Source organism: Physeter macrocephalus, chromosome 1 (assembly GCF_002837175.3).
Source record: "Physeter macrocephalus isolate SW-GA chromosome 1, ASM283717v5, whole genome shotgun sequence".
Classification (NCBI taxonomy): domain Eukaryota; kingdom Metazoa; phylum Chordata; class Mammalia; order Artiodactyla; family Physeteridae; genus Physeter; species Physeter macrocephalus.
In genome coordinates this window covers 77,952,966-77,979,564 of record NC_041214.2, presented here as the reverse complement: position 1 = coordinate 77,979,564, position 26,599 = coordinate 77,952,966, and the positions used below count along the sequence as shown (strand labels likewise).

General features: G+C 38.4%; 1 protein-coding gene and 1 pseudogene across 4 annotated transcripts in view; both read left to right on the top strand.

Moving 5' to 3' along the window:
• EHHADH (enoyl-CoA hydratase and 3-hydroxyacyl CoA dehydrogenase) overlaps positions 1-24,939 on the top strand; it is a 61,644-nt gene extending 36,705 nt beyond the window's left edge. For all 4 annotated transcript variants that reach the window (XM_007119870.4, XM_007119868.4, XM_007119869.4 and 1 more), the window contains 2 exons: positions 10,389-10,730; positions 22,126-24,939. In XM_007119870.4, the coding sequence (XP_007119932.2) occupies positions 10,389-10,730; positions 22,126-23,387 (1,604 nt within the window). In that variant the 3' untranslated portion in view covers positions 23,388-24,939. The remainder of the gene's footprint in view (positions 1-10,388; positions 10,731-22,125) is intronic.
• Positions 14,548-16,385, top strand: LOC102985472 (serine/arginine-rich splicing factor 3-like; annotated as a pseudogene).
• Positions 24,940-26,599: the final 1,660 nt, after the last annotated feature.

The window sequence follows — 26,599 nt, the reverse complement described above, 5'->3', positions numbered from 1 at the left end:
ATGGTTTCAGTTTTTCACCATTGAGGACGATGTTGGCTGTGGGTTTGTCATATATGGCCTTTATTATGTTGAGGAAAGTTCCCTCTATGCCTGCTTTCTGCAGGGTTTTTATCATAATGCATGTCTTCTTTAATGAAATGTCTATTAGGTCTTCTGCCCATTTTTTAATTGGGTCGTTTTTTTGATATTGAGCTCCATGACCAATTTGTATATTTTGGAAATTAATCCTTTGTCCGTTGCTTCATTTGCAAATACAGTTTTAAAATGAATGAGAAACTCTATGTATTGACATGGTATGAATACCATTATGTATTGTATGGTTAAATGAAAAAAGCATCATTGTGTACAGTGGTTCAACATTTGTGTAACAAGAAAGGGGGGATGGGATTGAATGTTTATATAGGGAGAGTGTATATATGTAACTGTCTCTGTATCGGATACTTCTGTAACTATTCACAAGAGAGGCTTGATGGTTGCCTCTGGGAATGGGGCTGACCAGCCAGCAGAAGCAGTTAAAAGTAGACGTCCCTTTTCATTCTTCTGTACCTTTTGAATTTTTATTTATTTATTTTTTTTATTTTTTTATTTTAAAATTTATTTTATTTTATTTTATTTTTTTGTGGTACGCGGGCCTCTCACTGTTGTGGCCTCTCCCATTGCAGAGCACAGGCTCCGGACGCTCAGGCTCAGCGGCCATGGCTCACGGGCCTAGCCGCTCCGCGGCATGTGGGATCCTCCCAGACCGGGGCACGAGCCCGTGTCCCCTGCATCGGCAGGCGGACTCTCAACCACTGCGCCACCAGGGAAGCCCTTGAATTTTTATTGAATGAGTGTATCTTCTATTAAGAAACATAACTAAAATTTAAGAAAAACCAAGCAAACAAACATTTCAGCCATTAGAAGACAGGCTCGGGCTTCCCTGGTGGCGCAGTGGTTGCGCATCCGCCTGCCGATGCAGGGGAACCGGGTTCGCGCCCCGGTTTGGGAAGATTCCACATGCTGCGGTGTGGCTGGGCCCGTGAGCCATGGCCGCTGAGCCTCAGTGGTTGCGCGTCCGCCTGCCGATGCAGGGGAACCGGGTTCGCGCCCCGGTTTGGGAAGATCCCACAGGCTGCGGTGGGGCTGGGCCCGTGAGCCATGGCCGCTGAGCCTGCGCGTCCAGAGCCTGTGCTCCGCAACGGGAGAGGCCACAACAGAGGGAGGCCCGCATACCACAAAAAAAAAAAAAACAAAGAAGACAGGCTCTATAATTTACCACAGTGAAGCCATGGTTCTGTCTCAGTGAGCTACGTTTTCTCTCTCTCACTGGTTTCTCACTTTATGGACTCATGACATTCCTTTAAGAGTTCTTTGGAGTGGCATTCCTATATTTCTTTTTCTTTCTTTTTTTAAAAAAATGTTTCTTTTCAATTTATGGAGGTTGGCAGCAAGATGGAGAGGGTTAAAGAGCATCAGAAAAAATAATTGGGAGGAATGTTGAGCTATAGGCAGAGTGTTCATCTCCCTCGGTTGGTGGTAGGTAATGGCTTGGTGTCATTCAAAGGCTTCTTTTGAAAAAGTCATTCTTTTGTCCACCCTGGCAGGGACCAAACACTTCCCTGAAATAATCTTTCTTTTTGTGGCTCTAACCAGTTACTGTTTCATTTCAATAGCAAAAGCTTGAACTGGAAAGGCCAGGAACTGTAAGGAGAAAATACTGGTGACTCTAAAGAGAGTTAGCAAGGCTTTGCCCAAAGGGGAATGAGTTTCCAGCTGTCTTTCTCTGCTTTCCAGATAATCTTCACCACAGTTTCATCACTGGTTTCATTGTGCCTCCTGGAAGCACTTATTATTTTGTTGGAAGTCATTTGGCCTACAGCAAAGGCTATTTGCATTTGTAGGTCCCTAAATGGTTTTTGGTTTGGGGCTTAAGAGAGACCCATGTCTATCATTTACACCTGTAGTTTTAGTTTGTAAAGGTCCTGATTTTGACAGAAGTTCTTTTCTTTGACTGATTTCCAGAGATTCAGATTTGAGAGTTAAGTTACTTCAAGAGATAGATGAGCATCATGGTCTGGTACATTTATAAAATGATCTGTTTTAATTACTAAAATTTATTTAGTTTTAAAAATTAATTTTGCATTAAAATTTTAAACACTAAATTGTTATTTTTAAAAATTTATAAAATGGTCTACTCAATCTCAGTAATATTACAGTTTGTCCACTTGGTGGCATCCAAATATTGAGGAGGAATCATTTGCTTTAAAATTTGGTAATTTACCTGTTAACAATAGGAGAATGGTTCTGGGCTTTGGACAATTATGTATAACTATTTTAAATTATAATCATGAAAACTTTGTAGAAATGTAAAATTGTGATATAAAAATGTCTAAATAGAAATTTACATATAGTCTATACTTATAGCTACATAGAGTATTATGAATACAGACAAAAATTTTGTTGTTGTTGTTTTTGAACATCTTTATTGGAGTACAATTGCTTTACAATGGTGTGTTCTGAGACCCTATGGGCTCCAGTTTTTTGTCTTGCTACAACCTGGGCAGCTCTACTGTGTCTCTTTTGAGGTTTAGGGTTTAGAATCCCAAGGAAAACTCTGGTACTTTCACTTAAAAAAAAAAAAAAAAAAATGAGTTCCACTGTTTAGAATCCTATGATTTCTTGGTGCTGCTCTGTAATAGATAAACGCTAGAGATACAAGGTAGAGAAATAGGGCAGATCAATGAAGGACTAGCTCAGAGAATCTTATCTACATTTACACTTATTATCTTACAAAATATGTAGTTTAGCTAGGCTTACTTATTTTGCATTTCATTTTCATTTGAGGTCGTGTGCTTTTCCTTTCTTTCTTTCCTTTGTTTGCTTTTAAATGTAGCTATTAGACTGTGGTTATTTGGCAGAACAAAATTGATGGATTGATTTGAAGGACAGGCTTCACAAAATCTATTATAAAAATGTACATTTATGTTTTATAATAGATATTTATTATAAATATATGTCAAATAGTACAGATATTTCTTATAAATATATGATATAAATAGTACAGATATTTATTATAAATATGAATGTATAAATATAATATAAAATATTTTTATATTATAAAAAATACAAAATATTTTTTATTAAAATATATTGATGTTAAATATATGTGCATTTACAAATCTATAGTTATATGAAGCTAGTGCAATTGTCTTAATCTAGAGGAATGGTTCTCAAACGTTACTGTGCATCAGAATCACTTGGAGGGTCTGTTAAAACATAGATTATAGGACCCCACTTATTACTTTCTGAATCAGTACATCTCGGATGGGGCCCAATTTGCATTTCTAACAAGTTCCTAGGCGATGTTGATGCTGTATTCTGGGGACCACACTTTGAGAACCACTGATGTACAGAGAACAAGGGTGAGAATGGAGATAACTTTTCCTAGTTTTGACTTTTTACATGCAAACACTACTTGCTGTCTTAAAGATATTAGTAAATCAGTTCTGCATGGTTAAAAAACATACATGTATGGTTGCACACCTTGTGATTATACTAAAAACTTCTGAATTAACAAACTTTAAAATGGTGACTTTTATTGATGTGATTTATATCTCAATTTTAAAAGTACCTGTAAAATTTTTGAGTTCTCTTTTTCCATTTGTAAAAATATTCCATTAATTCAGCCTATTCTCACTCCCCATCACTACCCCCACCCCCACTGCTGAAATGTTGACTTAAAAAAATAAAAAAAGGAAAAGATTAAGAACACTTATTTTTCCACATCCAATAAAGAAGTTGAGAAGGAAGGAAATTTCCAATGGTCAATGTTGCAATCAGCAGTTTTGGAGCCAGTTATGGGTGGGAGGGGATTGTAGGAGGTTAACATACATATCTAAAAATGTGATTTGGAAAGTAGCTGCAAATTTCTCTACAAACTTAACTCGCATCCTGGAGAGATGACTGTGGAAGTTAATTAGCTTCAAGTATCTTAATGCTTTTGTTACATGAAGCCTCTTAGACTACTGCAGTGCAGTGGATTTAGCAGAGCAATTCAAAATCACTTGGCCAAACCAGATTGCTTTGGCTAAACTGGGGAGGGGAGGGTCCTGTAAAATGCTATTTATTTGCATTTGGCCAGCAGCCTGCTTGTTCCCAAACTGAGTAAGAACTCCTTGTTCCCACGTGCATGATTCTGGCATGAAGCTGAAAATGTGTACTGTTAGTCAAAGATGGGCACAGGGGACATCCAAGTGGGAGCCTCAACTCAGGAACCCAGTGCTCTGTTTTTGTCCCTGTAATGAACTCTGGTCCTGTTACTATGACTGCACTGGGCTGTGTTAGCCATTTTTAGCGATTCTTATTCTGCCCAAAGACCTTGATCTGTTTAGATTTTGTGGCTTAAAAAAAAAATCTTAGTGGTTTCATCTGTCTTTCTCTTCATTTTATCTTTTGCACTTTGTAATTTATTTTTACTGTCTGTGAACATTTATATAAACACGTTTCACAAAAGCAGAGTGACACTGCCATACCTAGGAAGCCTGAGCACACGTCTAAACTGGGCTTCTTTTTTATGTACCCCAGTTCTTTAGGGACCCCCCCTCAAGCCTGGAAAAATGCAGTTGTTCTGTTTGTCCTTTGCAGCCCTTCTATGAGAGAGAGAGCTTATTGTTTATGAGAGTTAGAGAAAAGAGAGTCCTTTATGTCTTAGGAAACCATTTCTGTAAACTGCACATTATGTCTCTCTTTATCCTAGGCAGAGAATATCTCTTCCTATTAGTTTACTAGAAAGGAAAGAGGGAAAATAATCACCTCCTTTTCTTCCTTTGGGCATGTGAGTCCCTTATTTTTTTAATTAAAACTTCTGCCTTAGAAAACTTCAAAGAATTAAGAAAAAAATGTGAATGGGTCAGGGAAAGAATTCAATTATAAGCATATTTGAATCATTAATTAGTTCACGTTCCCATGTTCCTGGCAGCTAATGCTGGTGCTGACCTGCTCACACTTGCCTCTCTTATTATGTAGTTACAGCTGAGTGACTTTAAAACTACCAAGACTCTAAAACTACCAGCTGTGTAAGAAATACACTTTGAAAACACCATACCTATAGACCCAAAGTGGAAATTCTGAATATATTTTGTAGTAATAAAATGAAGTTTTAAGATAATAGCATCCTTCAGTTACAGCCACAGAAGAAAAGGAATAGGAAATTGACAGGGAAAAACCTTCTAATGATTGTGCCCTGATCCAACACTCTCCAGTGGATGTGCTTAGTTTGGCCCTAGGCTGGTCGGGACAAGTGCTCTGGGGGGCTCCCAAAATACGCATCTGTAGTCTCAGAGGTTCTGATATCCCCAGAATACTAGGAATATGCCAATTGGCTAAAATTACTGCACACCATTAAGTTTTTTTCTTCTTCCTTTTTTTTTAAAGATTTTTTTGATATGGACCATTTTTTTAAAAGTCTTTATTGAATTTGTTACAATATTGCTTCTGTTTTATGTTTTGGTTTTTTGGCCGCAAGGCATGTGGGATCTTCGCCCCCCAACCAGGGATCGAACCCACACCCCCTGCATTGGAAGGCGAAGTCTTAACCACTGGACCACTTTCTTCCTTTTTTTCTTTCTCATCTCTTTTCAATCTCTGGCCCAGGTTAGAGTTGCCAGGAGCTACAGCTGTCCTTGATATAGTGGCTGACATATGCTCTGCTCTTGGACCTCCCAGAGGCTATACCTCAAAATCAACTATTGAATTTTTAAAAAATGCTTATGCCCAGGCCCCACCCTTAAAGTTTCTTAACTGAGTTCACAGTAGGGCATGGGCATCCAAACTTTTTAAACTCCTCAAATAACTCTGATGTGTGCTATGATGTTGAGAATCAGCCCCTGTCATGGAGGGGCTTGTGGTAGTGTCACAAGGACAGAGATCCAGCTCTAAGATATCCCAAACCCATCTATGCTCTGTCCCAGGAAAGACTGCAACAGCCACCTGTTGTCAGATGCCACAACACTGACAGCTCTGCCTCCTTTCCTCTTCCACTTGTCCTCTCCCCACTGTCCTCTCCCCGCTGTCTGTTCTTGTCTCTCTTTTGAGCCACCAGGGAATTAAATCAGCTGTAGGCCCTGGAAAGGTCTTCAAACTTCTGCACTGAGCTTGCCTTCCCATAAATTGAGGATTAGGTAACTCATTGGTTAACTGAGCAAGTAATTGGTAGCCTGTTGGGTAGAGTTCATGTTTTTCCAACAATAGCAGGGTTAACAGGGACCACATGCCGCTACTCACCATCTTGTCTTCTTTCCTGAATCTTATTCTTATATCATATGGGAAAGCATTAATTTAAAAATCCATTCTTTTCAATTCTACATAGTAATCAAGCATTAAGGAAATGTTCTTGCCTCCTAGGTTAAAAAAAAAAAAAAGGTTGAGATTGTACAATGCCTCACAGATACATTCTTCCTTGTGCACGATTATATCCAAACCTTACTCTCCCTTGGACACATAGTAAAATACCGATGCCATACTGGCTCACATTCATCTGTCTTTTTATAGTGAAACTGCTTTGTAAGCTCTGGTAGGTTCCTGGTCTAATTAACTAAGATGTACATTTTTGATATATTGCTTTATTTTTTTAAGAGATAGTAGCACTTTTTAGAAAACAGTTTCTGGAATACTATTTTAGAAAACAGTTTTGTTAAAAGTATAAATTTGTTACACATTTATACTTTTATGTAAACTTTAAAATCATTCTTTTGAGTTATTAAAAAAAATAGGACCACAAGGATTCTGATTAGAAATTCATATATAATATATGGAAAATATTTATTTTATGCTATTAAATATTTATATTCAGGGACATGGGGTCATTCTTTATTAAGGTATTATTTTATGTTCTTCAATAAAATGTTATATAGACCTTCTTAAAGGTCTTGTACCTTTCTTAATAAATTCATTGCTAGATAGTTTTTTAACAGCCTTAATGAGGCATCATTTGCCTTTGAGTTAGAGTTGTGCAACCATCCCCATATATCAGTTTTAGGACTTCACTATCCCCAAAAGTTCCCTCTGCCTTTTTGCAGCTTACCCCCACTCCCACCCGCAGCCCTAGGCAACAGCTGATCTTTCCGTCTCTATAGGTTTGCCTCTTCTGGACATTTAAAATAAATTACATCAATGTGTAGTCTTTTGCATCTGGCTTCTTTCAGCTTGCATAATGTTTTTAAGGTTCATTCGTGTTGTAGCATGTATCATTAGTTCGATCTTTTTTTTTTTTTTCCCTGGCTGCGTTGGGTCTTCGTTGCGGTGAGTGCGGGCTGCTCTTCATTGTGGTGCGCGGGCTTCTCACTGCGGCGGCTTCTCTTATTGCAGAGCACGGGCTCTAGGCACCCGGGCTTCAGTAGCTGTGGCATGCGGGATCTAGAGCACAGGCTCAGTAGTTATGGCACACGGGCTTCATTGCTCCGCGGTATGTGGGATCTTCCTGGATGAGGGCTCGAACCTGTGTCCCCTGCATCGGCAGGTGGATTCTTAACCACTGTGCCACCACGGAAGTCCCTTTTTAAAAAATTAATTAATTAAGTTTTGGCTGCGTTAGGTCTTCATTGCTGCGCGCAGTCTTTCGCTAGTTGCAGTGAGCGGGGACTACTCTTCGTGGCGGTGCTCGGGCTTCTCACTGCAGTGGTTTCTCTTGTCGCAGAGCACGGGCTCTAGGCATGCGGGCTTCAGTAGTTGTGGCACGCGGGCTTCAGAAGTTGTGGCACGTGGGCTCCAGTAGTTGTGGCACATGGGCTCAGTAGTTGTGGCTCTCGGGCTCTAGAGCGCAGGGTCATTAGTTGTGACACATGGGCTTAGTTGGTCCGCAGCATGTGGGATCTTCCTGGACCAGGGCTGGAACCTGTGTCCCCTGCATTGGCAGGTGGATTCTTAACCACTGCGCCACCATGGAAGTCCAGTTTGATCCTTTTTATTGCTGAATGGTATTTCATTGTATGGCTATACCACATTTTCTTTATCCATTCATCAGTTGGATATTCACATTGTTTTTGGTTTTGAGCTACTATGAATAATGCTGCAGTGAGTATTCACATACAAGTTTTATATGTTTTCATTTCTCTTGGGTAGATTCCTAGGAGTGAAATTGCTGGGTCGAACAGTAAGTTTATGTTTATCTTTTTAAGAAACTGCCAAACTGTTTTTCAAAGTGAATGTACTGTTTTACATTCTCACAAGCAATGTACAAGGGTTCCAGGTGCTCCACATCACCGCCAACATTTTGTGTCATGTCTTTTTTATGATAGTCCTTCTAGAGGGTCTGTGTTGGTTATCTATAGTTGCATAACAAATTATCCCAAAATTTATTTGCTTAAGATCAAACAATTACTATCTTACAGTTTCTGTGGAATCTGGGTGTAGTTAGCTAGGCCGTCTGGTTTAGGGTTTCACAAAAGACTACATTCAAGGTATTGCAGCGGGGGCTGTATCTACCTGGAGGCTTGACTGGGGAACGATCTGCTTCCAAGCTCACTCAAGTGGCTGTTAGTGGAATTCAGTTCCTCTTGGTCTGTTGAACTGAAGGCCTCGGTTCCTCACTGGCTGTTGGCTGAAAGCCTCCTTCAGTTCTTTGCCTCATGGGCTTCACTGGAGGGCAGCTCTCACCCATGGTAGCTTGTTTCCCTCAGAGCGAGCAAGTGAGAGAGCAAGAGTCTTTTTGTCATTTAATCTCAGAAACGACATCCCATTACTTAGAGGCTGCCTACCACGTTCATTGTGGTTTTAATTTGCATTTCCCTAATGACTAATGATGCTGAACATTTTTTCACTGCTTTTTAGCTGTTTGTATATGCTCTTTGGTGAAATATCCACTCAAGTTTTTACCCATTTTAAAATTGAGTTGTTTGCCTTCTTATTATTGAGTCATAAGAGGTCTTTATATACTGTGGATACAAATACTTAATTAGATATTCTGTATGCAAATTGTATTCATTTTCTACTACTTGATAACAGATTACCACAAGCTCAGCAGTTTTAACAACACAAATGTATTACTTATTGATCTATAGGTCATAAGTCTGGTAGGGGTCTCACTGGACTAAACCCAGGTGTCAGCAGCTGTACTCCTTTCTGAAGGCTCTAAGGGAGAATCTGTTTACTGCTCACTCAGGTTGTTGGCAGAATTCGGTACTTGTGTTGTAGGACCAAGGTCTCCATGTTTTTGCTGGGTGTAAACTGATGGCCATTCCTAGCTTCTAGAGGTCACTGCATTCCTTGGCTCTTGGCCCCTTTCCACCATGTTCAAAGCCAGATTGTCATCCATGGAGCCAGTCCTTCCTGTGTTGCATCTCTCTGACTCTTCCTCTCTCACTCCAGCTGGGAAAGGCTCTCCTCTTTTAAGCATTCATGTAATTAGATTGGGCCCACCTGGATAATACATGGTACTCTTCACATTTCAAGGTCTTTAACCTTAATCACATCTGTAGAGTCTCTTTGCCATGTAAGGTAATATATTCATAGGTTCTGGGGATTAGGAAGTAGACATTTGGGGAGGGTGTCATTTTGCCTACCACACAAATATTTTCTCCCAGTCTGTGGTTTATCATTTCATTTCATTTGCTTAATGGTGTTCTCTGAAGTACAAATGTCTTTAATTTTGATGAAGTCCAACTTACTGATTTCTTTCTTTCATGGATTGTGCTAAGAATACTTTGCCTAACCAAAGGTCATAAAGATTTTTCTTTTTTTTTTTTAGAAATTTTTATAGTTTTAGCTCTTCAATTTAGATTTATGATCCATTTTGAATTAATTTTTATGTATGGTGCTAGGTAAGGATCTAAGTTTGTTTGTTTGTTTGTTTCATGTGGATATCCAGTTGTCCTCAGCATCTCCTTTCTCTCATTAAATTGTTTTGGCACCTGTGTTGAAAATCAATTGGCAATGATTATAAGGATTTATTTTTGAACTCTCAATTCTCTCCATTGATTTGTATCTCTATCCTTGTGCCGATATTACACTGTCTCCTTTTCTAGGTATTTTAAAGTTTTTGTTACTGTTAAGAATGGAGTTAAAATTATTTTGAACCTAAAATATTATTAACTCAGAACGATTTTCTTTAAGCTCACTGGCAGATTAATATAATTAATCTATCATAATATTATCTTGGCCTTGAAGTAAAAAGAAAGTGTAACTTTTATGCCTCAATTAGGTAACTTGAAATTGCTTTGAATCTATTAAATTCTATCTAATGGGGACTAAGTTGCAAAGATGTCAGAGATTTTGGTATTAGTGTTACATTAAATATCTTGATGAATAGTTTTTAATTTCATATTTTGAATTTGAACAAGTTATTATTATCGTTATATACACATATTCCCTTGGTATAGGTAACATTTCCAAATTTTCTTTCTTATTTCTTTCAGATCAATCTCTAGAATCCCGTAGAATCTACAACAAGCCAATCCAGAGCTTGTCCAACATGGACAGCATTTTCAGTGAAGCCCTTCTGAAGATGCGGAAGCAGCACCCTGGGTGCCTTTCTCAGGAGACTTCCGTCCGTGCAGTCCAGGCCGCTGTCCAGTATCCCTATGAGGTGGGCATCAAGAAGGAAGAGGAGCTGTATGTGTACCTTCAGAGATCAGGGCAGGCTAGAGCCCTGCAATATTCTTTCTTGGCGGAGAGGACCACAAATAAGTGGTCCACTCCCTCTGGAGCATCCTGGAAAATAGCATTGGCACGGCCCATCTCTTCTGTTGGCATTGTCGGTAAGAACATGGGTAATGTCACCCCCCCAATCTGCACATGTAAAGTACTACCATTTGCTTAGGGCCACCAGGTGCCAGGCTCTTTGCTAAACATATCACTTGTTTTAGCTAACTTAATTTTCACCCCAGCCCATGAACTATCTTTACTTTATATGTGAGGCCTAGAAACACTAACCTTCTCAACAGCGAGCTAATGAAACCCAGGTCGTCTAATGTAGGTCTGTCTGATTCCAGACTCTGGGCATTTTTTAACTCATTTCTACCTCTTCCATGTCTCTCATTCCTGGATTTCCCAGCAATGATTATTATATGTTGCACATTTCAAAGTGTGTTCTGTCACTCCTATAGCTAGGGATTTGGAATGAAGGCTATATCTTTCTGGTCCTTGCATCCATTCACTTCTCCTGGTTCAAAACCACTATCCTCAAATTCATCTGAACCCTGAAATAGTGGCTTCCCTACTTTTTCGCCTAGAAAATTTCTCAAAAAAAATGTCTTCTTTCCTCAGAAGCTAGCTCTCTGATTGCCTTCTTCAGGCCACTTTCCTAAACTTCACTTTCTCTTAGTCTTGGCCCAAGAATGGTCTTGGGTAGATTCCAAACCTCCTGAAATAGTAAGTGAAATGTTATATGTATTAGCTTGTATACAGTCTTCTGGGGGAGGAGATCCAAAGTTTACTAAAAGCATCAACTTTCTTAACCCTCACCCAGCTCTCTAACACCAACCCAGCTTGGAGGCGAAGAGCCCTCTCTATATCTTCTTAGTCTGTTGTGGTTTCAGTCAAGTTTGGGAATAAAATAGTGTCTTTAACGCAAACACACTGTGCTCCTCTAGCACTGACTCTGTTCACTTGTGATTTTTTAAGGAGATGGATAAATAGTGTGACAAAGAACTATGAGTATCCCTTTTTTATACTCTTTCAGCAACACCAATATTTGTTCCCAGTTATGTACTTACCTGTTTCTTCTTCCTTGTATTCCTTCAAGCCAAGAATAATTAATGCAAAATAATAGTAAAAGTTTTAAGTTTATCAGTATTGTGTTTGTCAACAATCATTTGAGAATTTCCCTACTTCCTTACTGTGAGCTTTTTAAAAATACTTCAGGTTTGTGTCTAGCATGGAATGTTTAAAAGTTTAAGGTTGTTTTTTTTTTAAGTATACCCCACATTGTTCTGAAAAATATTTGAAAAAGCATTTAAACTGTGTAGACGACAACGTGGATAAAAATAAAGTGAGAGAGTTTATCATTTCCCCCTTCTTCATGTTTATCCACATCCCGCTCTGCACTTCTTCTTTGTGACACAGCCTCCCGCTGCACCCTGTGTCCTCTGGAACACGCCCACAGCCTCATCTGGTTTACTAATGGCTCCCCCTCTGTCTCCTGCCTGAAACCTGGCTTACCCTGGGCACCTGCTTCTCCTGCAGCCCTGTCAAGAGAATGCTGTTGCTTCTCTCACACTCCATGGACCTCACTGTCACTTCCCAGTTCCCCTCTCAGACCATTACCCCTTTCAGGACACTCTCCTCTGTGGTCCTGCCATCCAGTCGTATCACTTTATCCTTCCTCATTACTGTCAGTGCTCCCCTGCTTTGCCCTCATTTTAGTACCTGGCTCACAGTTATCCTCTGTGGCCCAAATCCTGCTGCCATCTGGTTGTCTTCATCCTCTGTGTGACTAATTCAGCCCTGAATAACCCAGCCCTGTTGCTCTGGGTTCCTTCACCTCCTCAGATCCAGTGACGCTCACCTCACTTCACTTCCGTGACCCACACTTACGGCTTCACCGTAGGTCTTGTCTTTGCCCTGAACATTTCTCCACCTCTGAAATGTGAAATCTCACTTTTTCACCACAACCTTGTATTTTCCCACATCCCTTTCTCGGTTATTCTAACTAGTACATGTGTTACTTGATCAGCTGCTCCTATCTTTACTTTCTTCTCTATTCAGTTTTCATTTCCAGTCATCACTTCAGCTACTCTCTTACCAATGTCCTCAAATGCCACGACGCGTCCTTTCATTATGCCCCCTGGCAAAAGCCCAGCCCTGATGAGCCCAACTTTGCACTTCCATGAGCCTATGTTCTCAGATCAGGCCGGCGCAAACTGCAAGTTCACATTCTCCCACCTCGCCTGGACTCTCAGGGCTGTCAGAAGGGGAGAAGACTGCAGTTGACCAAACACTGCAGAACCAGTAGTCAAAGCATCCCTTATCCTTTATTTACTTCTCTGAGTAGAAGAGGTTCTTGACTAGATTTAATTCCATGGCAGTTAAAGGCAGTGATTTGGTACAGGAGCAGGACTCCTGGTCCCTGTCTGTGTGTGTTTAATGAGGAAAAATTAAGAAACTAAATTCCATGTAAATGCAATATATACCTATGAAAACATAATTACCAACAGTGAAAAGTTTGGTATTTCAGCCCTTTGTTCTTGAGAACTTTGAGACCACAAGGTTGTGAAAAGAGAAGTTAGTAGCTAAGAACTTTTTGAAAGAAATAGATATTGTTTTATGTATATTTTGTTTCAGTGATTAAATGAAAAGTATCAGTTTATAGAACTGAAGAATATCTAAAATTATAGCTAAGACGCTTCTGAAAAGTATTAGTCTGGCCCACTTTGTGGTTTGGATTATGAGTTGTTTGGAGCCCCAGCGGTCCTTCAGCAGACCTGCTCTGAGAGGTGAGCGCTGAGGAGCTCTGCTCCATCTTCACCAGGTGGCCTTCATTCCCCTCTGTGTTCAGTTCTGAGATATCACCTGCATGACATTATACTTTACAAAGCACTTTCACATAAACTTCTCATTAGTCCTTATTGTCCCTGTGAGTTTATAATCTCTACATGGTAGGAATTTTCAGCTTGGGACTGAAAGCTAGGAGCCCAGGGTTTTGAACCCCCAACTCTACCTCCTATTTACCCAGGCCAAAGTTTAGGATACAAGCTGCTACAACAGTGAGAGCTATCCAGCCTTCTTGTTACTGAGTGAAATGCAGATGCTTAGTAAATTTGTAAACCTAAATGTTTTAAATAATTTAATATATATATATTATATTAAATAATTTAATACAATTTAAAAATTAAATATATTCCAGAGAAACTAAATCAGTGATTTCATATAATTGATAACATTCTATATTCAAAACCAATTGCCACAGGGGATTAAGAGGCACAAATTACTATGTATAAAATAAATAAGCGGGCTTCCCTGGTGGCGCAATGGTTGAGAGTCCGCCTGCCGATGCAGGGGACACGGCTTCGTGCCCCGGTCCGGGAAGATCCCACATGCCGCGGAGCGGCTGGGCCCGTGAGCCATGGCCGCTGAGCCTGCGCGTCCGGAGCCTGTGCTCCGCAACGGGAGAGGCCACAGCGGTGAGAGGCCCGTGTAACGCAAATAAATAAATAAATAAGCTACAAGGATATATTGTACAGCACAGGTAATATAGCCAATATTTTATAATAACTTTAAATCCAGTATAATCTATAAAAAATTTGAATCACTATGTTGTACACCTAAAACTAATATAATATTGTAAATCAACTAAACTTCAATTGAGAAAAAAAAAAAAAAGAATCCCCAAAGCTAGTCATTGTGAAGTGTAGAAGAGTTATATATACAATGTCTTTCACAAAACATCCACAGTGGATTGGTTAGGTAACAGGTAACCTGCTGCTGTAACAAATAACAATCTCAGTGGCTTAGCACAATAAAGATCATTTTCCTCCTCACTCCACAGTAATTGTAGAACCAGGTTCTTTCCAAGTAGCGGCTCTGCCATCCTCCTGGATAAGGGTCGGCAAACTTTTTCTGTAAAGTCCAGATAGTAAATGTTTTAGACTTCTGGGGCCATATGGTCTCTGTTGCAACTACTCAACTCTGCTATTGAGGACAAAAACAGCCATAGAGCAATTTCGTGGACGACGGGTGTGCGAGAGCATCTGCGGGTGCCAGGCGGGAGGGCACCGGGAAGACCCAGCTGAGGGTGTGTGGATTTGAGCCTTCACGTTTCTAAACCGAGATCTTGAAATGCATCGTGATTCCTGTCTGTTGGACTGTAAAGTATATGTAGGTAATCTTGGAAAAAATGGTAACAAGGCTGAATTGGAACGAGCTTTTGACTATTATGGACCACTCCGAAGTGTGTGGTTTGCTAGAAACCTTCCCGGCTTCGCTTTTGTTGAATTTGAAGATCCCGAGATGTAGCCGATGCTGTCCAAGAACTAGATGAGAGAACACTATGTGGCTGCCGAGTAAGAGTGGAACTGTCGAATGGTGAAAAGAGAAGTCGAAATCGTGGCCCGCCTCCTTCTTGGGGTCATCGCCCTCGAGATGATTATTGGAGGAGAAGTCCTCCACCTCGCCACAGATCTCCAAGACGGAGAAGCTTCTCCCGCAGCCGGAGCAGGTCCCTTTCTAGAGATAGGAGAAGAGAGAGATCACTGTCCCAGGAGAGAAATCACAAGCCGTCCCGATCTTTCTCTAGGTCTCATAGCCGATCTAGGTCAAATGAAGGGAAATAGAAGACCAGTTTGCAAGAGGAGTGGTGTACAGGAAATAACTTCATTTGACAGGAGTATGTACAGAAAATTCAAGTTTTGTTTGAGACTTCATAAGTTTGGTGCATTTTTAAAATGTTTTAGCTGTTCACATTTGTTTGTCTCTTGGAACAGTGACACATAAAGGTGTAATTCTCTATGGTTTGAAATGGATCATATGAGGCATGTAATATCAAGAATTGTTACTTTACAATGTTCCCTTATGCAAAATTGAATTTGCTTTGAATTTTTAGTCTTGCACAGACTGATAATAAACCTCTAACTCCTGGCCAGCTAAAGTGTGATGTTTAATATTTCGGAAACAAAACTGGCAAAAATTGAAAAGACTTTCTGTAGCTGGGATATGCAGCTGTAGTTAAGCAAGCAGTCCTTAAAAGCTGCTGTGAACACAAGCCATCAGGTAAAAATTAAAGCTGCACCCTTAAACTAGATTAGAGGTTTAAAAATTCCACTAGTCTTCACCCCAGACAAGAGGTTGTCCTGTGGGTTTAGAATCTAAGAAGTTTCAAGAAAGTTAGTTTACCTTTGCTTTAGGTCATAAGTTCCTTCTGTGATTGCTGTATATGAATACATAGCTCTTTGTAATATTATTTGGAAATTTGAGACTATTCAATATACCAATGTCCTGCTAGTTTAAGGGTACATTGTAGAGCTGAACTTTGAGTTACTGTGCAAGATTTTTTTTTTTCATGCTGTCATTTGTAATATGTTTTGTGAGAATCCTTGGGATTAAAGTTTTGGTTACAAATTGTGTTTAACCTGAAAGCCTGTTTTTCCTTGCAAAACTAAAATCTGAGCTTGGTGCCAGTCAAGTCCAGGTATAACATTCCTATTGGAAGCCATACTTACATTTTCTTGTAAAGTGCTTTTGAAAATAAAATATTAACATAATTGTGTAATAGTTGAACCCACTATTACCATAGTTCTTGTCCCATAGAAGGCAGTTGGTTACGCAAATCTTATTTTGCAAGAAACACAATTTGAGGCTTTTGAAGTGAAGGGAATTTTTGGTTGTCTACTTAAGTGATGATACATTTTTAGGAGTAGAAGCCAGTTCAAAGTCCATGATATTCAGTGACCAGCATTTTAAAGTATAGCCACCTGGTACATTATAATCCAAAGTTGCTGGTAAAAAAACAAACAAACAAACAAACAAACAAAAAAACTTTAGCACAAAGTAGAACTTCAAACATTCCACAAAGCTTTAAAAATTGCTTCCATTTTATATAATTTGAGGTGTTGCATGGAAATTCTAAATTGATCCATCATGATGTGAAATTCACTGTATGGTTCAAATGTAACCGTGCAGAATTGAATATGGAGGCATGCATAACCTTCTTCTTAGAAATCTAGAGGAGTTGTAATTTCAAATTTTTGTGTAATTAGATGAAATCATAATGCAACAGTCTTTTGGCTTAGTTTCCTTAAATGTGCTATTTAAAGATAGTTTTGGACTATGCTGTACTGACTTTCTTTAATATGAAAGATGTCATTGTATTAATCTATAAGGATGTTTTATAAGATACAGATCCTAAACAAATTATTTCCAGTGGTCCTTCTTCCCCTTTCATGCACATATCAAGGGAGGAGAGTCCTGGGTATCACAGGGGGAGAACCGGTGTCAGTGGAGTTCAGTATGAGCCTTGTTACAGAAGACACTTTTAAGACTGCCTGTTGATTTACTGGGAGCTCGGGCTTTGGGCCTTTTGTCTTTTGGCATTTCATAGCTTAAAACCTTTGTTAGGATCAAGCAAGGCAAGATAGCTAAGAATTCATGGAAGTAATATGGTACATCAATATTACACTGCTCTTACAAATCTACATGGGCATTTTTGGAAGTATACAACTTGCAGAGTCTTAAATTGGAAGGGTTTCTGTAGAAAGGATAGTGGATTATAGCTATAATGTGGCTAATACAGACCTGATATAAAATTAACCTCCGGGATTTAACCTTAGGGTCCAAATTTGCAATCACTTTAACCAAAAACCCTAGCACAATTTTATCGCTTGTTAAAAATATGGAAGATAGAAATCGTTAAAACCTTACATTCTACATTTAAATTGTGGCTATTAAAAAGTTTAGTTACTGTGATTTCTGAAATTAACAAGTCCCGTTGGCCAGTTTTGTCTTGCATTCTCAGTTGAATATGATACTGAAAGCAGTCAGACTTTGACTTGTGGTGTAATGATTACAGGTGTTCACTAGAGGTCACTATTAACAATACTTGGTGATAATTTAAGGAACATATCTAAGGATTATAGTTGTTTTTCATGCTTTCAAGAATAGTTAATATTCTATGGTTCTCGGTTCTTTGTGGATTACTTCTGACCTCCATGACTTAAGCAGAAAGGTAAATACAAAGATAAATTAGCCAGAGAAATTTTAATTTTATGAGATGTAGATACATTTTACCTACTGTTTCTATGCTTTTTTACAGTTCCTTAAAAGATCGTGTGATCAGTAGATGGCATCACCACCTTTTTAGACTCACCCATGTCTGGATGGAAAGTCCTGGTTGCTTTTTATTGTAGAGTTATGGTTTATATTCTTACAGTGCTTCTTTTTCAGGAATGGTGTTTTCCAGGCCTACTGACTCATTTTTCCATCCCTGGTCATATAAGAACCACTGGTTTAGTACTTTGTATTAGTGTGCTTTTATTTTCAGAATCCCCAACATGATTTAGTTGTTGGACCTGGTTGATGGTAATATCTTCTGGTTGTATATTTTTGTACTAGACTGTTGCCTTCTGGTTTTCCTTTTTTTTTTTTGAGAACATGAAAGATTTTTATTATTAAAGTAGCTGAAGAAAAAAAAAACAGCCATAGACAATACAAAAACAAATCAGTGTGATTGATTCCAGTAAAACTTTATTTATGGACACTAAAATTTGAATTTGATATAATTTTCCTGTGTCACAAAATATTCTTATTCTTTCATTTTCAGCTATTTAAAATGTAAAAATATTCTTAGCCCACTGGCAGTACAAAAGCAGGCAGTGGGCGGGATGCAACCTGCAGGCCAAAATCTGCTCTCCAAAGCCTCAGAGTTGTTCTCTGCATCCTCTATACCCAGGTGGTAATGAAGGATTTTGTGGGAGATTTTAGGGGCCAGTCGTGATCCCATGCCACCCTCTTCTGCATTCCCTTGACCAGAATTAGTTACAGGCCCTACCAGGATACCAGAGGTCTAGAAAGTACAGGCTTCTGTGTGCCCAGGAAGAAAATGAAATAGTGTGGGAAAGAAATAGAAACATCTTTGCCATCGAATAATTTTTCTACATTTTCCATCCTTCTTGCCTTTTTAAAAAATATTTCTCACTTTTCTTTTTCCTTCCCCAGCTGGGTGGTTCAACTTCTCCAGTTTCACTGTTTTAGTTTGATCTTTCTTTAAATATTTCTTTAAATATCTTTATCTTGAAGTTTTTCTTGACTCATCCAACCAAAAATAATCTCTTTCCTTTGAATCACCAAAGAAATTTGAACTTCTCTCATCACTTACTTTACCTTTAAGGGTGGATATTTATGAACATTTTTCTTTCCCACCACTAGATTATAAGTTCCTTGAGGGTTGGTACTACTCATATTTTTAATAACAGTTTTATTGAGATGAAACATATGTCATAAAATTCACCCATTTAAAGAGTACAATTCAACATAAAATGCTGCAGCTGCTGAAAAAAAGTATGGCAATCCCTCCAAAAATTAAAAATAGAATTACCATATGATTCAGCAATTCCACTTCTGGGTATATCAAAAAGAATTAAAGGCAGGGACTCAAACGGGTATTTGTATAATCGTGTCCGTAGCAGAATTATTCACAATAGTGGAATAATGGTGGAAGCAACCCAAATGTCCATTAACAGATGAATGAATAAACAAAATGTGGTACATATGTATATTCAAAGGGATATTATTCAGTCTTAAAAGGTGGGAAATTCTGATACACTCTACAGCATGAATAAACCTGGAAGCTATTCTACTAAGAGAAATAAGCTAGTCACAAAAGGACAAATACTATTTGATTCCACTTATATGAGGCACTTAGAGTAGTCAAAATTATAAAGATAGAAAGTAGAATGATGGTTGCCAGGGGCTGGGGAGAGGGCAAAATGGGGAGTTATTGTTTAATGAGTATAGAGTTTCAGTTTTGCAAGATGAAAAGCGTTCTGGAGATGGATGGTGGTGCTGGTTGCACAACTCTGTGAATGTACTTAATGCCCCTGAACTGTACACTTAGAAATGGTTCTGATGTTAAGTTTTATGTTATATGTATTTTACCACAATTAAAACATTTTAAAAATACATAGTAACAATGTCACCAAAAAAAGAGTACATTTAAGTGGTTTTTAGATATTCATAAAGTTGTGTAGCCATTGCCACAAAAAATTTTAGAACATTTCCATCACTTTAAAAAGAACCCTGTACCCATCTGCAGTTATTCCTCATTGCCCATCCTCCCAGCTCCTGGCAACTACTAATCTACTTTCTGTCTCTATGGATGTTCCTATTCTGGACATGTCATATAAATGGAATCATATAACAAGTAAACTTTTGCATCCAACTTCTTTAACTTAGCATAATGTTTTTTAAGCCTCATCCATGTTATAGGATGTACCATTTAGTTTTACAGCTGAGTAATATTCCACTGGAGAGACATACCACCTTTTGTTTATCCATGTTGATAGACATTTGGCTTGTTTCTTCTTTTTGGCTATTTTGAATAATGCTGCTATGAACATCTATGTACAAGTTTTGTGTAGATGTATGTCTTCATTTCTCTTGGGTTATGTATATACCTACCTACCTACCTACCTAGGAGTGGAATTGCTGGATTGTATGGTAACTCCATGTTTAACATTTTGAGGAACTTCCAGCTTGTTTTCTACTGCAACAGCACCATTTTATAATTTGCCAGCAGTGAATCAGGGTATCAATTTCTCCACATCCTCACCAGAACTTGTTATTGTCTGTCTTTTTAAATTATAGCTATCCTAGTTGGTATGAAGTGGTAGCTCATTGTGGTTTTGATCTGCATTTCCATAGCAACTAATGATGTTAGGCATCTCTTCATATGCTTATTGGCCATTTGTATATCTTGTTTGGAGAAATGTTTAATTGATCCTTTGCCTAATTTTATTTTATTTTTTAAAAACTTTTATTGGAGTATAGTTGATTTACAATGTTGCGTTAGTTTCAGGTGTACAGCAAAGTGAGTCTTATACATACACATATATCCACTCTTTTTTAGATTCTTTTCCCATATAGGCCATTATAGAGTATTGAGTAGAGTTCCCTATGCTATACAGTAGGTCCTTATTAGTTATCTATTTTATATATAGTAGTATGTTTATATCAATCCTAATCTTCCAATTTATCCCTCCCCCCACTTACCCCCTGGTAACCATAAGTTTGTATTCTACATCTGTAACTCTATTTCTGTTTTGTAGATAAGTTCATTTGTACCCTTTTTTTAGATTCCACATGTAAGCGATATCATATGATATTTGTCTTTTTCTGTCTGACTTACTTCACTCAGTGTGAGAATCTCTAGGTCCATTCATGTTGCTGCAGATTCCTTTGCCTAATTTTAAATTGAGCTGTCTTTTTATTGTTGAATTTAAGAGTTCTTTATATATTCTGATACAAGTACCTTATCAGATATATGATTTGCAAATATTTTCTCCTATTCTATGGGTTTTTTTTTCACTTTCTTTATTGTGTCCTTCAAAGCACAAAAGTTTTTAATTTTGATAATGTCCAATTTATCTATTTTTTTCTTTTATTGCTTATGCTCTTGTTGTCATTTCTAAGAAACTATTGCCTAATCCAAGGTCATGAAGATTTACTCATAAGAGTTTTACAGTTTTAGCTCTTACTTCGGTCTTTGATCCACTTTGAGTGATCCACTTTGATCTATTTTTGTATATGGTGTGAGGTAGAAGTTCAACAAAATTCTTTTGCATGTGGATATCAGTTGTCCCAGCACCTTTGTTGAAAAAGACTATTCCTTCCCCATTGGATTATATTGGCACCCTTGTCAAAAATTGATTTTCCATAAATGTATGAGTTTATTTCGGGACTCTCAATTCTATCTCATTGATCTATATGTCTATCCTTATTCCAGTATCACACTGTCTTGAATACTGTAGATTTGTGAAAAGTTTTGAAATTGGAAAGAGTTTGTTCTTTTTCTATATTGTTTTGGTTATTCTGGATTTCTTGTATTTCTATATGACTTGTAGGATCAGCTTGTTAATTTCTGCAAAAAAACCAGTTGGATTTTTCATAGTGATTGCACTGGATCTGCAGATTGATTTGGGTAATATTGCCATCTTAACAATATTAAGTCTTCTGCTCCACGAACATGGGATGTCTTTCCATTTATTTAGGTTTTATTTAATTTCTTTCAACAATGTTCTTTTGTTATTAGTGTACAAGTCTTACAATTCTTCCTTAAGTTTATTCTGAAGTATTTTATTCTTTTTAATGCTATTATAAGTGGAATTGTTTTCTTAATTTCATATTCAGATTATTCATTCTAGTATATATAAATAAAATTGATTTTTGTATATTGATCTTGTATCCTGCAACCTTGCTGAACTTGTTTATTATTTCTAATAGTGTGTGTGTGTGTGTGTGTGTGTGTGTGTGTGAATCCTACTTACTGTTATACCTTCTGGAGCACTTAATACAGTGCCTAGCCTTAACTAGTATTCAATCCATTTGTAGTCCTTGAATTTGTATCTTTGAATGCCACATTTCCACAGAAGCCTTCCATTCACTGAGTAATTTCTCAGTTCCCAATACCACTGAATCATTCTTTTTCTCCTTCACTCTTATCTGCAGGCTTGGGAACAATGGGCCGAGGCATTGCCATATCTTTTGCAATGGCCAAAATCCCTGTGATTGCTGTAGAATCAGACAAGAAGCAGCTAGAGACTGCAAACAAGATAATAACCTCCATCTTAGAAAAGGAAGTGTCCAAAATGCAGCAGAGTGGCCACCCTTGGTCAGGACCAAAACCCAGGTTAACTACATCTATGAAAGAGCTTAGTGGTGTAGATTTAGTCATTGAAGCAGTATTTGAGGAAAGGAACCTGAAGAAACAGGTCTTTGCTGAACTGTCAGCCGTGTGCAAGCCAGAAGCATTTTTGTGCACCAATACTTCAGCCCTGGACATTGATGAGATTGCTTCTTCCAGTGATCGTCCTCACTTGGTCATTGGCACCCACTTCTTCTCACCAGCTCACGTCATGAAGTTGTTAGAGGTTATTCCCAGCCGATACTCTTCCCCCACTACCATTGCCACTATTATGAATTTATCAAAAAAGATTAAAAAAATTGGAGTAGTTGTAGGCAATTGTTTTGGATTTGTTGGGAATCGAATGCTGAAGCCTTATTATAATCAGACATATTTCTTATTGGAAGAAGGCAGTAAACCAGAGGAGATAGATCAGGTGCTGGAAGAGTTTGGTTTCAAAATGGGACCTTTTAGAGTGTCTGATCTTGCTGGGTTGGATGTAGGTTGGAAATCCCGAAAAGGGCAAGGTCTTACTGGACCTACATTGCCTCCAGGAACTCCCTCCCGAAAGCGAGGCAGCTGGAGATATTGCCCAATTCCTGATATGCTCTGTGAATCAGGACGATTTGGCCAGAAGACAGGTGAGGGTTGGTACCTTTATGATAAGCCGTTGGGTAGGATTCACAAACCTAATCCCTGGCTTTCCAAATTTCTGACACAGTACAGAGAAACCTATCACATTGAACCACGTATCATTAGCCGGGATGAGATCCTCGAGCGCTGCTTATATTCACTCATCAATGAAGCATTCTGCATCTTGGGAGAAGGGATGGTGGCTACCCCAGAGCACATTGATGTTGTCTATTTACACGGGTATGGATGGCCAAGGCACAGGGGTGGGCCCATGTTCTATGCTTCCACAGTTGGGTTGCCCACAGTGGTAGAGAAGTTGCAGAAATATCACAGGCAGAATCCTGATATTCCCCAACTGGAGCCTTGTGACTATCTGAAAAAACTGGCTTCCCAGGGAAACCCTCCTCTGAAAGAGTGGCAAAGCTTGGCAGGACCCCCCAGCAGTAAATTGTGATTCAGCCTTTCAGGTTTTGCCTCACATGCTGGCATCAGGTAATGCTCACTGAATTTCAGTGAAACTAAATCCAGAGATCCAAAGTAAGGTTGCTCTGAAATGCAAAGCAAAAGAAGTAATTGGCCAGCTAAAACTCTTCTTTGGGTCTTCTGTCTGATAAAGATTCTAATGGGTCAGATCTTTAGGAATGCGCTTCCTATGCCTGGGATTTTTTCCCTATCAGATAAATTATTTCAATCTCAGTAAATAAACTTATGTTAACACCATAATAACTAAGGAAAGAGCCTCAGGAATAAGTTGAGGTTTCCAAGTTCTTTGATCATTGGAGAAATATGTCATTAATTATTCACTGATAAATATATAAATTCATTTTGAGCCCTTTCAACCTCACACACGTAGCACTGATAGGAAATCTTATAGACCCTTCATTCAACAGACACTCATCATGCACCCCTGAGCATCTTGCCCAGCACTTGACAGACCTAGAGTCCAGAGGGGCATTAATCCAGCAAGGAAGCCTATGATAAATTTCACTTCAGAGTCTCAGAGGTGGAGTGAAGATGGTTGGCAGGGTAGAGTCAGCAGTGAGGGTCTCTATGAGTGAGCTTGGAAAGCTGCCCAGGGAGAGGCAGAGGCAGTAGCCAGAGGCAGAGTATCAACGGCAGAACAGTGTTGAAGTTTAGGCAAAACACAGTTGGGAGTTGGTGAGGAAACCACATACTTCAGACCAGAATGGGGTGGTCAGGGTAGCTTGGCAAGTCATGCTCAATATAACACTTCTGTCCAAGGCCCATGTGCACAGTTGTCCTTGCTGCTTGCAAGGGGCTCAGTAACATTTTATGATAATTTCCTCAAGACCACCGGATGTCCACAACCTGGTATTTATTTACTCTTCTAGTCAAACAGAAGTAATGGAAAGTAGTTAAGTTGTTGACTTAGTGTAAGAAGAGATCTCAGGGATCCAACCTCCTCTAATTCTGTGATAAAGTCATGATGCATTTCCCGGTCATGGTATGCCTTTGTGATGTTGGGTATGAAATCTTAGCAAGTCTAAAATTCTTGTAAAACAAATTTTGTGTAATTTTGTTATAAGAACTCTTTTTACTTTTTGCCTTGTATGGTTAAATGTTGAGGGGCTAGTCAACACAAAAACTTGTACACAAATGTTTATAGCAGAATTATTCATAATAGCCCCACATTGGAAACAACTCAAATGTCCATCAACTAATGAATGAATAAATAAAATGTAAAATGGCCATACAATAGGATATTATTTAGTCATAAAAAGAAATGAAGTGCTAATACATGCTACAACATGATGAACCTTGAAAATAGTATGCTAAGTGAAAAAATAGGCAAATCTATTGAGATAGAAAGCAGATTACAGCTTGCCTAAGGCTGGAATGATTGGGGGTGGGGAATAGGGAGTGGTTGCTATTGGGTACAAGGTTTCTTTCTGGGTTGATGAAAATGTTCTGAAATTATTGTGGTGATGGTTGCATAACTCTGTAAATCTGCTAAAAACCATTGACTTGTATACCTTAAATGTGTGAACTGTATGGTATGTGAATTATATCTTAATACAGTTAATAAATAAGTAAACAAACAAACAAATGGGCTTAGGTTATTGTCCTTCAGGATGATGTAAATGAACTGTTTTTTTACAATATTTTCACCAGTGAACCCAAACAAAATTACCAGAAGTTCTGATAGAGAAATCTTGAAGGAATATAGCATAAGTTTTCCATTGTAAAAAACCAACCAAAAAAACTTCTAGAGTGTGCTTTGAGTTGTAGTTCAATTTAGAATAATTTTTGAGATGTGTATTGCTGGATTTTATATAAATTGGTCCTTGAAATTAAAGACATCAATAGAAAAAAATTCCTGAAAATAGTAACTCTGTCTCCAAAGTGTCTTAGTTTCAAATTAATGTAAACTTATTTCAAATTCATACACACATCAACTTTTTCTTCTTTAGACCTTGAGTAGATTTTGATTTTGAGTTCTCTCTTTTTTTTTTATTTCTTAAAACTTATTTTCATCCTACATTCTCCTTTAGATTGGGGTTTTGAAACTAGTGTCTATGAATAGATTTTGAGTCAATAATCCCTGAAACTTTATGCTAACATTTGTGTATATGTATCGGAGTGCATTGCTTAGAAAAGGTGCCGTATCTTACATTGTATTCTCTGACATGTCTATGACCCAATAAATGTTAAGGACCAATACTTTATATATTAATATAAAATGGGAAGAAGAAGCATGAGTTCAATTATCCTTATTTTGTGTCAGAGGAGGCAAAACCGATTCAAACTGTTGGGTCCCACAAACAACAGTGGCTAATATGAAGAAACCTTTCCAGGATATCCTATCCCATTATTGAAAATGCACTTGCTTAAAGACTTATTTTGTTGTTGTTGTTGTTAATAATTTTAAAACTATCTTTTTTAAAAAAAACACCTTTTAAATGACATGTTAAAAATATGTTCTCATGGTAATTGACTCTGACAAGAGCTACATATTAGGGGCACCCTTGAAGCTTTGCCATAATACTCCAGCTTTAAAGATGAGACTAATGATGTTCCTTAAATCAGGAAAACCACCGTGCAGCTGCGGTTGCTATCTACTTATTCACTTCCAGCAGGAACAGGTGTGCTCTCAAGAAAGAAAGTGAGGGATCCTAAACTCCCCTGATTAATGATGTGACAGAAATGTGCATGCAAATCATATTCCACAGCACTGTAGAAACCTGGAATTTCTAGGGTCTTACACTTGTCTTTAAAACAGACACCTAGAAATTCAGAAATGTTGCATATTCACTCGATTAGCTGAACCCTCTTGGTAGCCATTGATGAAATTAATATAAATCAAGTTCTCTGGACTATGTTTAAAAACAGCTTTCTTCAAAAACAGAATAGTCTTTGACTTCTTGGGACTGTCAATGCCACATGGTTATTTTGCCAGTTTACGTCTCTATTTCGAGATTAACAGACAAGTTACACTGCTTCCCTGCAGGACAGCAACATTACACAACTCTGAGGGACACCATTTATACCATGCTCCAAGGGGCTGCCATTCACATAGAAATAATGTGAACAGTACCCTGTGGAGTTGTGCAACACCCAGTATTGTTTCCAGGGCACACCGTGTAGAGGTTTCAAGCCCCAAAACAGTTTCTTCTCTTTATTGCTGTAAGTATCTCTCTAAACAAA